The sequence below is a fragment of the Balearica regulorum genome, chromosome Z (genome assembly GCF_011004875.1).
Source record: "Balearica regulorum gibbericeps isolate bBalReg1 chromosome Z, bBalReg1.pri, whole genome shotgun sequence".
Lineage (NCBI taxonomy): Eukaryota > Metazoa > Chordata > Aves > Gruiformes > Gruidae > Balearica > Balearica regulorum.
The window spans coordinates 73,685,635-73,699,688 of NC_046220.1; the positions used below are offsets into that span (position 1 = coordinate 73,685,635).

Below are 14,054 nucleotides of genomic sequence, written 5' to 3' on the forward strand. Positions count from 1 at the left end.
GGACATCAAAAAATGATCAAGACTTCCCCTCTTGGCGTGTACCTGTGCCAAGAGCAGAGACTTCACAACCGCTCTTCTTTCCCCAGCCTGCTCCACTACTTTGTGATGATAGTCTTTAGGGAGGCCTCCCTGAGGAGCAGCTAACCAAAATCTTCCTCTCTGGTTTGGGTCTCTTCTCCTTGCCCTCATCACTGAGGACAGATTGTCCTGGTTTTCGGTGCAGCGAGCTGCAGATTGTATTCTTCCTTACCTCCTCCTCTCTGCAGTGATGCACCACAGCTTTTCAGCATCAAAAGGTATTTGATTCTACTAAAATCTGGGTCCATTTAACTTTTTTCTTCTCTGGAGGAAAGAGAAAGGGTGTGAGCACAGAAGTTTCTCACGCACACCAGACCTCCATTGCATTGTGAGACTGTGGTTGAAAGAAGCCCATCAATATTTTTGAAAAATGTGACAGAATCATAATCAAAATCCCCTACATTAAGTTTTTTTCCACTTTGCATAAAATCTTTTAAACTTAAAGTTTTATTATTTCAAAGTGTAGGATAAAAATATTTTTTATAAACATTTGTTGCTGTACTTCTTAAAAAGCTGAAGTATCTAGTGTTTTCTTTTTTCATTCTCCAACTGAAAACAGATTTGTGGTAAATTTGCAAGAAAAAATATTTCAAAATAACTACACCCTTTTCTAGAATGCTCCTGATGTCAAATCACCTTAAAAATTTATCAAGTGACACATGACTTTAACAGCAGACTTAGTGTTAAAAAAATATTAAATCTATTTGTGCTTCTGCAGAGTGAGCGGGAAAAGGTAAGGTAAGACAAGGTAAAGGTAAGGAATGCCGGAGATGAGTAGCCAGGCAGAGCGATCCATCGAGATGAGCGATCCACCAGGATGGAAACGTCCCTCTGCCCAGAGGGATGAGCTGAGGGTTGCTGCTGTGGGGTCAGACCCACATGGAGCAGGGCAGGGGACTGTCCCCAGCAGGCAGGTTGGATGTGACCACCCTCTTTGGAAGGAATTCAGTAGCATGGGCATGGTTCGCCCTCTGCCAGTTGGTCTCAGCTCTGGGGAACAATCATGAGCAGAACTGATTTCAGCTGGATAACTACAAACCACACAGGGAGACAGCATTTTTGGATGTAAAAGCATTTTATTAGGACTGGGAGTTTAATTGGACTATTGCTTGGTTTAAAATGGGAATACTTTTCCCTTGACAATATTACTTATCGTGTGGGTTTCTTTTTTGGTGTATGTGAAACTTTCTTGATTTTAATGAGAGGAAAAAAGCCCAAAGGTTTATCCTGTAAAATTAGTCTTCTTTGATGTATAGTGTTCTGGTACTTCATGTTTTTTTTTTTTTTTTCTTTTTTTTCTTTTTTTTTAACCTACTAATTTAATTGTATTGAAAATTAATCACCATGCTGATTCCCCTACCAAGGACGAGCGGACGTGTTCATACCTGCACTTCTCACTGCTGGAGAACTTCCCAACAGTGGTGGCCACAGGTAGCACATTAAGAAACAATTCTAGTGCATGTAAACTATGGCAAAATAACCAGTGGCTTCTCTCATTTCTTTGAGGCACTGTGTGTTTCTTATACCTTCCCTCCTGCCTAAATTCAACATGATATCTCAATTTTTGGAAGCTGAAATTGGCGAGATATCAGTCTCTGTCAGGAGTGTATAGGTCATGTTAGTTCTCATATGATTTTTTTCTTAGTAGATTCATTCCAGTGCTGAACCACAAACTGAACAGACAGTTCAGGCAGTTCAGACTGAACACAACCAAAAATCAAACAGATGTGTATTCAGAGCTAGTAAACAAGGAGGAAAAACTCCAGAGTTCTGATGAAATATCTGTCTCCGTTCTGATAAATTCGGAATTCACTGAGCTCTACTTACAGCTTTGTGCACAGCAACAGAGCAGGTATAATCAAATAAATGTAATCATAGCCTGATGCAATCTGAGACACCTGAAAGCACATTAATACTTGTTCAGATTCATAACTTATTAACCAGCTCAGACACGGCACAGTCCATTTCTCAGAGGAGTTTGCTAGAGGTGGACTGGACATCCACATGCGTAGGCGTATGCCTGGGCTCACTGGCAGAGGGCAGGAAAGGCAGCCGAGTATCCAGATGTTAAATTAATTTATTATTTTGCTTTCAAGAGCCTGTCCTTGCTGTTACAATCTACAGGCACACCTCTGAGAGTCAATGCAAATTGTGCACCTGAAGAATTGCTTTACTCAGGTGGGATGCTGAATTTCAGGGACCAAGTTGTTGTTCAGTGAAAATTATTTCTCCAGTCTTAGTGTCTCTGTTTTGCCTTTGCAGTGTGTGCTGGCAGACGGCAGGGGCTGCTCCTCCTGCGCCGGCAGCCCAGGCCATATTCGGAGCCCCTTATCTCTTCTGTATTCCCAGCAGGCCTCTGGAGATCAATTCACAAAACAAAGATAGCAGATGGGGGGATGTTACACTGTCACAAAGTCAATATTTTTGAATCACTGAAAGATTAAATAAGCATTGTTTCCTGCTTGTGCATTAATGTACAATCAGTTGCCAGATGGGAGATTCAAAGCGTATACGAAGTCTTGCACAAGCTACAGTTTAGTACCAGGAAGTACCTGTCGATGAAAGATAAGCAGCCTGCCAGGATGCAAATGTTATTACTCTTGTAATTGCCTAAACCCATTTTCTGCTCTTGTCAGGAAACTATGCACTTATTCATTCTTGCTTGATGTTTTATCCATAGGCAGAACCTGGCTCTCTCACTGTTTCCCACACACTCCCGCCCTGACTTGCACAAGCGGCTGTTGCCATCAGCCCTGATCCCGTGTGCTCAGCTTGCTGCTGCTGGAGAGGGCCAGGGAGCAAAACACAGGCTGGATTTTACCCCCAAGGAGTCTATCGATACACCAATTCCTTCTCAAAGGGTAAAGCTATGTCACTGATAATGTTTGTGACCTTCTGCAGACAGAGTTGTTATTAGCTGTGTCTAGACAGAGACCAATTTTACCTCATCATATGGGTGTTTAACCTTTTCAGTTTTCTTCTTGCTGCAAATGAACATAATTTCAGTGTCTCCCCAGAGGTTCTCACCACCAGTGCGTCTTCAAAACAGCAATTAATCAGCAGGAAAAAAAAAATGCCAGCAATTTGTTTTTTGTGAAACACAATCAACAGGCTTTTTTAACTTATTTTCTCCTATTGTGTTTTGAGTTAAGGATTGAACCAGCGAGATTTTTCAACCCTATCACCTACAGAGCAGAGAAACATGTTATCGAAACATAGCCATGCCCAATGCTGGCACAACGATGCTGCACCCTCCTGCAGGCATCCTTGGGCATCTCGGTGAGGGGCAGCACGAGGTGTCTCCCCCCATGCAGCCCGTGCGGGCAGAGAGGAGAAGGGAGGCATTGATTTAAAAAGAGGTTAAATAAAAAGGCTCTTGCAACACAGCTGCAATCGCCCAGGGAAGCAGTGTAATTGCAGGTTGGGCCAGCCGCAGCCACCAGTGTCACCTTGGAGACTGGCTGGTAAACTCCAGGCCTCCCAAAAAAGCGGGGGGGCCAAGGCAGCCGGGTGTGTAAACAAGTAAAACGAGATGGACAAGGAAGCTCTGCAGTGAGCCCGCGGCCCTGCATCCCTTCCACTTGCCGTCTAAGCCCTTCAAAAGCCCGGGAGTGGGGAGGCAGGTGGGGCACGACGCCGTCCCAGCCCCCTGACACCTCCCAAGTCCTGGGTGGAAACCCCAAGTGCAGGATAGCATTGCAGGTAAAGGATTTTCTCTCTTGTTTGCTAGCTTGCAGTGAGCTTCTCCGATCAGTTGAGCTTGCGGTTCAGCCAAGAACAGGGTTTTTTTAATATACAGATATCATTATATTAAAAAAAAGCAAAATATACATATATCTGCAAAATAGCAAGAGCAGTAATGCCCCACCTGCCAAAAGATGGGAGCTGGATGATGCTGGGGTTGGTGGAGAGGCAGAGGGGTGGCTGCAGACTGCTACGGAGGGGTCAGTGGCGTTGGGAAGCCAGTTTTTTAGGGAGGTCTTTAGGTGATTGCCAAATACAGATGCAGTTTTCATGCTTTTAATATTTTAATGAAATTACTGGGAAAAAACCAAAGGTATGCAATTGGTTTAGGCTAGTTAACCAATTCCCATACTCTGAGATCTTCTGCTCAAGGGTAGGTGGGTGGCTTGTGCATTTGGCCAGGACAGGGGATTTCAGGAGCCTACGGTAATCCAGAGGCTAGGGTGGGTTTCTGCCAGCCACACTGGGGTGGTTTTCAGGGTTTTCAAAGGAGGCTCTTGGGCTCAGCTGAAGGATAATGTATAAATGAATGGTGCTGAGCAGTAGCATAACTTAGATTAAATTTGGCTCTTTCCAGGTTTAAGCCTCAGACTTAAAGGGATGTAAAGGGATCTGCTTTTTTTCTGGAAAAACACAACCTAAAATTTCAGGTTTTGTGTTTGTTAAGAAGAAATGCAATCATTTCTTTTCAGCCTTCGCAACACAACTTGGCCCATAGAAACAAACAATGCCGAGAATGTGGAATTGCTCATAGCCCAGGCTGTTATGCAAAACAAAACTTTTTAGTGTTCAGAATTAAATTAACCAGCCTCTTTTTCATTTCACTGTGGGAGATAACTGATGACCTTGGAAGAGATATAAGAATTAAAAACATGCAAAATTATAGTTATGACCTTTTCTTGGTTTACTAATGATTATTAATACATAACAATTTTGTAAGGTATACAAAATCCTGTTATATTTAGCAAATCCTGACTGTATCTCTAATTACTTCACACCATACAGAAAGGGGCAAAAGCAAAATGAAAGGAGAGAAGAGGTTAGATGAATCACTCTGACACCTCCATCATTGCTCTGATTCAGAATCTGTTTTCTTACAGATATTTTCTCACAGTACAGTGAGCACAGTCTTTTAACAGCCTGGGAAGGGTTTATCTCTAGCTTAAACTAGCAGCTAGCAGAAGTAGGGAAGTGGTAGACATGTTACTATGTAGCAGGCTCATGTGTACTAGGGTTTGTATTTATTTAGTTTTCTGTATTTATTGAATGTATAGAAAGGATTCTCAAACACATACTGCTGTGTGACACAGGAAGCCAGCTCATGTTTAAGAGGCTTTAGTGTGACATGTCATTTAAGTGCAATCTCTTTCATAAAGAGACTTTAATTGCTCAGTTTTATATAACACCACGCTGTTGCTAATTTTGTTATTGAACGCTATAGGGAATGTAAACTTGCAAAGAGCAGCAGAAATATTTACTGTTAGTGTTTTTAAACATGGTGCATGGGGAAAAAATAACAACGTCTCTGCCTGTAGCATTAATGAGATTATTAGAGACCTCTGTGCCAGCTCAGAAGGAAAAAAAAATTGGAAAAGTTCAGGAACAACAGCAGAATTATCCAACAAATGGAAACTCATTTTGTAGAGAGAGTTCTAAGCTCTGTCTAATTACTAAGCCAAAGAGGGTTTAGAGGGGGCCTTCAGGTGTTTGCATCTAGACAAATGTAAGTTGCTCTTTCATCTAGTAAGAGAATGTAAAACAGCATCTAAAGATGGGGAAAATTCATGCTAGGAGCAAAGAACGTATTTTAAAAAGAATATGACTGAATACTGGAACTTAGCCTAGAGATGATGAGTTCTCAGCTGAAAATGGTTCTAGGTGTAGAAGCAAATTGTGTACATACTGCAGAGATAAACGAGGATTGGCCAGTTTCAGTGGCTTTTATTGAGGTGCAGGAGGTCATAATAGATACCGTATCAGATGATCCCTCTCTAGTCTCAATTCATGAATCTCGCTGCAACGATTATTTGATACACATTGCAGAATACTGGAAATGCCTCCACTGAACCCAAGGCAAAGAGCTCCTACCCCCTTTGCATGGTGTGTGTTTGTGTATGTATTTGCAGCATGCCAGGAGACAAATTATATCATCGCTGGCCTCAGGTTATGTTTGCATAGCATTTCTAGATCTATATAAATACATAACATAGCACAGAGACATACTGCACAGTACTATGCATGTGTTATGCAGTCTGTATATAGATACATAGGCATTATATATATATAAAAATTATAGTACAGAATTATGTCATGTAAATGTAGTTTGCACTGTGTTTATGTAACCTCACTGTATTTTATATTCTTGCCTGCTAAACATCTCCCTTTAAGGACAGGGCATTGTTTGCAGAAAATATTGACAACTGCTGATCTCACATAGCTGTAAGGTCTTGCTGGTCACTTGTTAGTGAGTTCCCAGAAGAACGTTGCTCATTCTGGCTGAAGCAAAGTCTGAATTGGTCTCTTTTTTACCGTGCTGGACTTCTGCAATATACTAGTACTGAAACCATTTTGGGGGAGCAAAAATACTTTGGTTTTCTGTTTTTTCAAGGCCAGGTGGTGTTGTCTGAAGGGGTTGCAAGTGTCAACACACGTGACGTTACCAGCTGCTATAGCCAACGCTCTGTAGACTGGAGCAGAGTAGTTAAGATGAAACAGTTTAATTCCTTGTTTCTCGGAAATTGTCCCTGACTGTTTCAATTCACACTGCTGCACGTGCAGTGATAACGAGATTGGAAATGCAGCATGCACTGATGATGCCTCCTAACAGAGCTGCCTGTCTTCTTCACTTCCCCATCCCTGATTGCCCTCAGCAGAGCACCGAGTGCCTTCTGAGTCAGGGCTCCATGGGCTGGTTTTCCCACTTTTTATTCCACTGTCTTCCTCTGAGGGAAGCTGGAAGGCTTATGTGCCTGTTGGCAGAGTCCTGAAATCCTGGAGTGCTAAATGCTAAATGAATTTTTTCTCCGGTTGATTTAAAGTAGCACAAGTTGTCATCCACACGTGAGGTCAGGTCTTGGGGTGAGCACTGTTGGTCAGATGTGCAATGGCATCTCCCTGCTCTGGAGAACTAAGACTACAGTGGAACAAAAGCAAACATAAGGAAAAGGTTGTCACTCAGGACAATTTTGATTCTCACAGCTCTACCCATGGGGGAACGCTAACCGCAAACATGGCCAGGCTGAGGAGGCTCGGCAGGGCTGCTGGCAGTGCGGAGGCAGCAGTGCTCTGCTGGGTGTGTCCACCAGTTTTGACTGTGTCTGTACGCTGTAGGCAGCAAATTCTTAACCATGGTCTCCTATTTGCATCTGGGTTAATCATAGGGTGGTTGGCTGAGCAATGCTTTCAGGGTTGGTGGCCCATATTGGCAATTTCCCCTTCTGATAGAAGCATATAAAGAAAAGGGAAGAGAAGGTCAAAAACGAGTTGCCAGCACCTTGCTAGTGAGGGATTTGGGATGCTCCATATACTTAGACAGGTTTCAGCACTCTACCTTGTGTGTGTGAATCCATGCCATAAGAGTGCTTTGGTCTTCCAGATGCCGGGCACAGCAAGGCATGACCGAGAGATGGCAATCCAGGCCAAAAGAAACCTGTCCAAAACCACCGACCCTGTAGAAAGACTTCGTCTGCAGTGTTTAGCAAGGGGATCTGCAGGCATCAAAGGACTGGGCAGGTGAGTCTAAGAAGTCAAATCCATTATTCAACCTAATAGTTTCAGCTGCACGGGCTCACAGCCTAAGCAGGGACCAAAACTTGAGTTTCCTGCTTCCAATGCAAATGCCACAAGCCACAGAGCCTGGGCTTGGGCCTCCTGTGTTTTGGGAGACTGGACTGACCTGCTCACCTGTTGGAGGACCAAGGGCCGTGAACCACTCAGAGGAAGGTGCTTATGTGAGACCCAGAACAACTCCTGCCAGGGAGAGAGAGAGAACATAAAACATATCTCTCTGCTTGGTATTTTGTATAATTAACTTAAGTATCTCAATACTGAGGATTTTGTGCTTCCTTTCCTTTGGGGTGTGATTCCCTTGTGTGTAATGGTCTGTTAGCTGTCTAGTTTATGGGAGGCGTCTAGAGTCCTTCTGCAGTCACCCTGGGAGTGTGGGTTACCTCACCCCTAGGAAAGGGGAGCTGCACCACAGCCTGAAACCCCTCCTGGGCCCCCAAAACTACAGAGGGATCCTAGGTGACCAGCTGGAACTTCATCTACATGCCCAACTTTTAGTTGCCTCAATGTATAATGTAGGAAGATTCCATCAGTTAAGGTAGTCTTCGCCTCATTTAACTTCAGGCGCCCATTCTAAGCAAGTCATCTCTGCTCTTAGTAAGCATGTGGGGCAGGTTTGTTGGGGTTTTTTCCCTCCTTTTTGGGTTTGTTTTTTTTCCCCTCCTCAGAAGACTGTACAAGGGGGAAATGTTATCTCAGTAAGGTGCTCCTGTTCTAGACCACTGCAGCATTCTCCAAGTTTTCCTATGCATTCTCCTCAAATTGCACATTTTCCACAGAGTATTTCGGATTATGGATGATGACAACAGCAGGACCCTTGATTTCAAAGAATTTGTGAAAGGATTAAATGATTATGCTATGATGATAGACAAGGAAGAAGCACAAGAGATTTTCCGGATATTTGATAAAGATGGCAGTGGAACAATTGATTTTGAAGAATTTCTTGTTACACTGAGAGTAAGTCTGGGTATTTGTGTTCTCACTGCATTAAATGGAGAAAAAGCCTTGATTTGTCATTAGCTGAACACATAACACAGCATTGTTGTTCACCTTAGTAATTAGCAAAATCTACAGCTCTATTTAAAAAGTCAGTAACTCTTGAGAAGTTAAAATATTCTATTTCCATCTAAATATGCTAAAGGAGAAAATCACCCTAAACAACACCTCTGTGGATAAGAGGGCTCAGAAGACAAAATGTCTCTGCAATTTATTTGCAAGGCATAAGGCTCCTCGCAGAATAGCATAGCATAGCATAGCATAGCATAGCATAGCATAGCATAGCATAGCATAGAATAGTTTAGTTGCAAATAAATGGTTATGATTTTTTTTTAATGAATTGCTGCTTTGATTTACATACCTAGATTCCTATGTTGCAGTCCGAGTAACTATGTGATTCAGTCCATTAACTTCACTTCTTTATGTGCCATTTTATGACACATCTCCTTATAACATGAACTAATCCAGTGGTGGCTTTCTCTAATCAACCACAGTGTGACTGATTTTGACTGGAGCCTCTTTGCTCTGCTGAAGTCTAAACAATAAGAAAAGAATTAGTGCTTAGAGTAGTTAGTAAGTTCTTGTTAGAAGTATTTAAAATGAGTAGAATAGAAAAGTGTTCTAGGTAGCATTTTCTCTCTTATTGTCCATTTACTATTGTATTGATAGACACTATTTGAATAGTCTCCATCACACTGCTGTTTTGGTTATGTATCGCCCTTCCTAGCTCATGGACAGTGTAGACGAGCAGTTTGTTGTTCCAAGTGCCTTGAAGTTGGTTTACTATTAACAGCAGCAGTTACTAGAATTTGGAACTGGGTAAGTAGCTGGCAGAAATAAAATTACTCTTAATATTTCTTTACAGCCTCCCATGTCAAATGCAAGAAAAGAGATCATCATGCAGGCATTTAGGAAGTTAGACAAGACTGGAGATGGTGTCATAACAATTGAAGACTTACGGGGAGTGTATAATGCAAAGCATCATCCCAAATACCAGAATGGAGACTGGACAGAAGATCAAGTTTTTAGGGCCTTTCTGGATAATTTTGATTCACCCTATGACAAAGATGGGAAGGTAAGTGAAAGACCTAATGTTAAACCATGAAATCACCATATGACTCAGCATTCGACTTGAATTATTAAATGTGAGAGTGACTACAATACCAAACGTACATTTGCGTCACATTTATGGAGGACAGTAAAATGGATGCATCACCTCTGCGTAGGACTGTTGGCACGGCTTGCTTATGCATTTGGAGGCAAAGAGGCTCTGCAGGAGATGCAAGGGTGGACATGAGATCGCATTTACTGGCTTGTAGCCTTAATGCCCTAATTTCATAGGTTACTATAAGTCTATCTTCAGACTAACCCACACAATTGCCGATTTTCAAAATCCACATAAAGTGTAAAGTTTTTCCCTTCTTAAGGCAATAAATACCAGGTTCCAGTTCACAAGCAGGTTCCCTAACATGTGAAATAATTTACAGTTAGCACTTCTGCAGTGTCTGTAGTTATTGAGACACTTGTCTTGGAACTCACTCCATAATAGAGATAGATTTATCCACAGAGTTGGAAGGAGGCTGAGGTTAGGGAGGGAGGGCTGCCACCAGCCACGTGCCCTGAGGAGCCGCTAGCTGGGGCAGGGCTGGGAGCTCTTCCTGCCCTCCACCTTGACTTTCCGGTGCAGGCACCCTCTGTGATGGACTTCTCATGCATCTGCTTTGTAACTGTCTCCAAGCTAAGCATGCTTTGTTTCCTCTTGTTATGTAGCTGCAAACTTCCTTGGTCTGAACTTCAACATGTCTGACCAGCTCAGAGCAGTCGTGGATCTCTGCTGTTCACATTGTGATATTCTCAGCCCAAGCTGTTAATAGTAACAAACTAGATAAGGTTTCATCAGCACTTTGTAGAATGTCTTTAATACTTTGCACTTCTGAAGTGGCACCTGGGTTTTCATGGCTGCACTACTGGTGACTCCTACCTGTCTAATGGCTGGCTACTACACCCAAATCCTCCACTTGCTTTGTTTCCCACAGGTAGGGTCTCAATTTGTAGGGAGGTAATGGTTTTAATTACACTTGAGCATGACTTTGCACTTGGTAGAGCTGAATTTCGTCCCTTTTCCTGTTGTCTCATCCTTAGAGGCACCAGTTGCATGAGTTGTCCCCTTCCTTCTCTGCACCAGTGGTGAAGTCTAGCAAACCGCAAGCAAAATGTTCCTGCTTTTTGTGCAGAGGTCATATGTGAACAAATAAAATGAGTCCTCAAAATGATCCTTGACAAGTTCAATGCCTTGTACCTCATAAACGCTGCAGTGTTTGAGCTAGTAGAAAAGTTACCTCCCAGCACCCACCTCTTCTTCAGCAATCCTGATGTTAGCCCACCCCATTAGACTTTCCTTCTGAGAACTGACTGTGACTTTCCTGTGCCTGAATCAGAGGTCACTAATGACACCGGTATGAGCTGAAGATCTAAAACATTTTTAGCACAAATGCTTCAAGGCTAAGCATCTGCTAGAAAGGTCCCCTTCACCGTGATCTTGCCAGGTGCAGCTGAAGTAGGCAGGGTCAGCAAAGCTTGTGGTGGTAGGACAGGCTACAGCATGCACTTCCCCCCCATTGTCACATTTTACTTAGCTCTCAAATGCACAACATGGCAGGAGCAAATATTTTTCTGTGTGCTGTTTATTCAAAGAATGGCCTATACGGTTCAAGAGTTAAGGCATCACAACAAACATGTACTGTTTGTATCTGCTAATCTGATTTTTATCTTTTAAATGGTCATTTTAAAACTGTTTCAACCTCAAAAAACCCATGAAAGATATTCAAAACTCTTAGATATTTGAAAGAAATGTTTGCTTCTTTCAGTGAGAGCTGTTTAGAGCAATGATATTTTCTCTCTAATGAATGGATATAAAGCTCCTGGCTGTCTCTGGGTTGCACCGGAAACCATATCCACTTATACTGATCATAATACAAACAACCAGATTATAGCATCCCTGGAAAAAAATTCATTAAAACATTTGTCTTCTTGGGCAGCACTGATTTTAACTTTGGTTCCAGGTAAGGTTAGTTTAACTCTGCATGTTTCATTTCCATCCAAGTGTTCCTGGAGGAAAAGAGCTCTTAAATTTTCAGTGTCTTCATTCTTCCTGTTGGATTCCTTTTCACTAGCAACAACAAGAAATAGCAGGTGTTAAGTTTCATTTAGAGTTCTTCTCAATGTGTACTTTTGACTTACCATAGCATTAAAAAAAAATAAAGGTTCATTTTCCTGTTTTAAATCCTTCTGTCTTAGGTCACAACAGAAGAATTCATGAACTACTATGCAGGAGTCAGCGCTTCAATAGACACAGATGTCTATTTTATCATCATGATGAAGAACGCTTGGAAACTTTGATCATATGATTAAAGGAGCAAGACTTTATTTCCACTTTTTGTAGGTTCCCATGATTAAGTGCACACACAACAACACACTCGTTTACAGCTTCCAGTAACTGTGCCAATTACAGTCAATCTGCAGAAATAATTCCCAGATGCTTCGGTAGGCTCAGCCTCAGGGGACTGGAGCATAACCAGAGAGCGTATCTGGCATCCTGCCACTCATCAGATCTGTCCCTTTTCTCCCTGCATCCCTGACAAGTCTTTTCTTTTCTGAGATGAGCTGCTCCTTTCTTCTCAGACATCTGCAGTAGGTCCCTGTGGGTCCTGAACGTATCCCTTCCTCCAGTGTTACATACAGCTCTGTTAGAGAATGCAAGAGAAGGAAACCAAAATATTCTGGAAGGGTGGTGGTCTGGGGTAGACTGTTTCAAACATGAGGAAGCCTGTCGCAGGTGGGTCACATAGCCTTTCGCCTGTAGCACTGCAGCATCTCTTGGTTTCTTGGGTCTCACTTGTGGGATGGAGCAACAGCTCAGCTCACTGCTGGGAACGTGTGAGTTCCCTGTGCCAGGAGGCTGGAGGGAGAAACAAATCAAGAAGGAAGACACAGATCAGAATAAATGCAAAACGCCCTTTAAAGCCCTGCTTTCTCCCCAGCTTACAATTCAGAATACAGGCATCTTTCCTGTGCGTGCCTTGTTTCAAACCTCTGTGGGCCTCCTTATGGCTTTTTTCCCCCTTTGATTTCTTTCTTTTTGTACTGTGAAATTTTCTCACTAATATTTTTCTTTAAAGGGCATACATGTGTTACAGTATTTTCTTCTCACTGTTCCTGGAACATTAACTGGTCTGGTAGCTGTTGGCTGTACACACCTACGCTGAAAGTTGCTTAGTACTTTTTGTATTTATACTGGTTTCTGACCAAGCTATGACTTCAGGGAACTTTCTGGGAACTCAAGAACTTGTAACTTTCTTGTCTTGTCATCATCTGTTTCTGATGCTGAAAAAAGGATGGGAACCTGCCCTCCTGGTCACACCAATGGGCCTGTTTCAGTTCTGAGGTCTGTCCTTTCCCCATACAGAGAATGGGGAAATAGGGCACAAAGGAAATAATTGTAAAAAAAAAAAAAAAAAGAAAAGAAAAAAAAAGAAAAAAGGAGGGGTATGCTGTCTAATTATTCTTGCCTTGATTCCTTTTCCTTTTGTCTTTTTCTTTCTGCTTCTCTCACATCATTGTGCTGCTCTTCCATACTGAGATGCTGCTGCTGTAGCAAAGAGTAAATGGCTGTGTGTGGCAGCATTTGCTCCATTTCAGGCTGGCAGGCAGCTAAAAGTGGTATAGGCTTATAGACTGGATTTTTCAAAAGAGCTTGACTGATGAAATCTCAACTCTTGCTTAGCCTGGGCTGCTAACAGTTCAAACACTGAAGTCCTGAGTGCTTGCTGCCCTGGTCCGGTGCAAACTCTGCTTTCGTTTTGTCAAGCCGTGATCTCAGTACGAGCAATAGATTCTTGCAATTCCTTAGTAAAAGCTGTGCAAACTCAATTATTTTCTTTGTTCTGTAAGCCTCCAGAAACTTACATACTGGCTGACACTGAAAACTGGTGGAAAGAGTCTCTTTATGATTGCCATCGATCTAAGAGGAACCTTTACTTACTGCAATGCTACCGAAGTGCCAACATACCTTATATGAAAAACAAACTTTCTATCAAATACAGGTTGTACATGTCCTGGCAGCTTGAATATAGTCCATTTCTTTCTCATTTATTAATTGGCTGTACAACAGGATGTCATGTTATCTGTCTTCTGTGTTTCAAATAAAAATAAAGTAATGTGAACGGACTGTGGGAATCACAAAATGAAACAACCGTTTCCTTCTGACATGCTATCTCATGTCTTCAGACCCCACAGCGATCTGTTGTGCTGACATTTAATCAAACACAGTGGAAGTTTTAATCTGAATAGCTGCAACCAGTTTGTCTTTTCAGTGCTAACCCTTTCCAATTTTACTTAATCCCAAATGCAATATACTTTTTCAGAAGGGAGGAGTGGTACTGAAAGCAGCC

General features: G+C 42.3%; 1 protein-coding gene across 1 annotated transcript; it reads left to right on the forward strand.

Annotated features, from left to right (window-relative positions):
- The first annotated feature begins 3,589 nt into the window (after positions 1 to 3,589).
- CAPSL (calcyphosine like) lies at positions 3,590 to 13,837 on the forward strand. Its single transcript, XM_010299665.2, has 5 exons — positions 3,590 to 3,780; positions 7,418 to 7,554; positions 8,388 to 8,565; positions 9,470 to 9,679; positions 11,902 to 13,837. Exons 2-5 carry the CDS (start codon positions 7,418 to 7,420, stop codon positions 12,001 to 12,003), a joined length of 627 nt encoding a protein of 208 aa, XP_010297967.1. The 5' UTR covers positions 3,590 to 3,780; the 3' UTR covers positions 12,004 to 13,837.
- The last annotated feature ends 217 nt before the right edge of the window (positions 13,838 to 14,054 follow it).

Coding starts and splice junctions, on each gene's coding strand:
- CAPSL (XM_010299665.2), top strand. CDS start 7,418: ATGCCGGGCACAGCAAGGCATGACCGAGAGATGGCAATCCAGGCCAAA. Junction 8,566..9,469: donor AATTTCTTGTTACACTGAGA/GTAAGTCTGGGT, acceptor ATTTCTTTACAG/CCTCCCATGTCAAATGCAAG. Junction 9,680..11,901: donor CCTATGACAAAGATGGGAAG/GTAAGTGAAAGA, acceptor CTTCTGTCTTAG/GTCACAACAGAAGAATTCAT.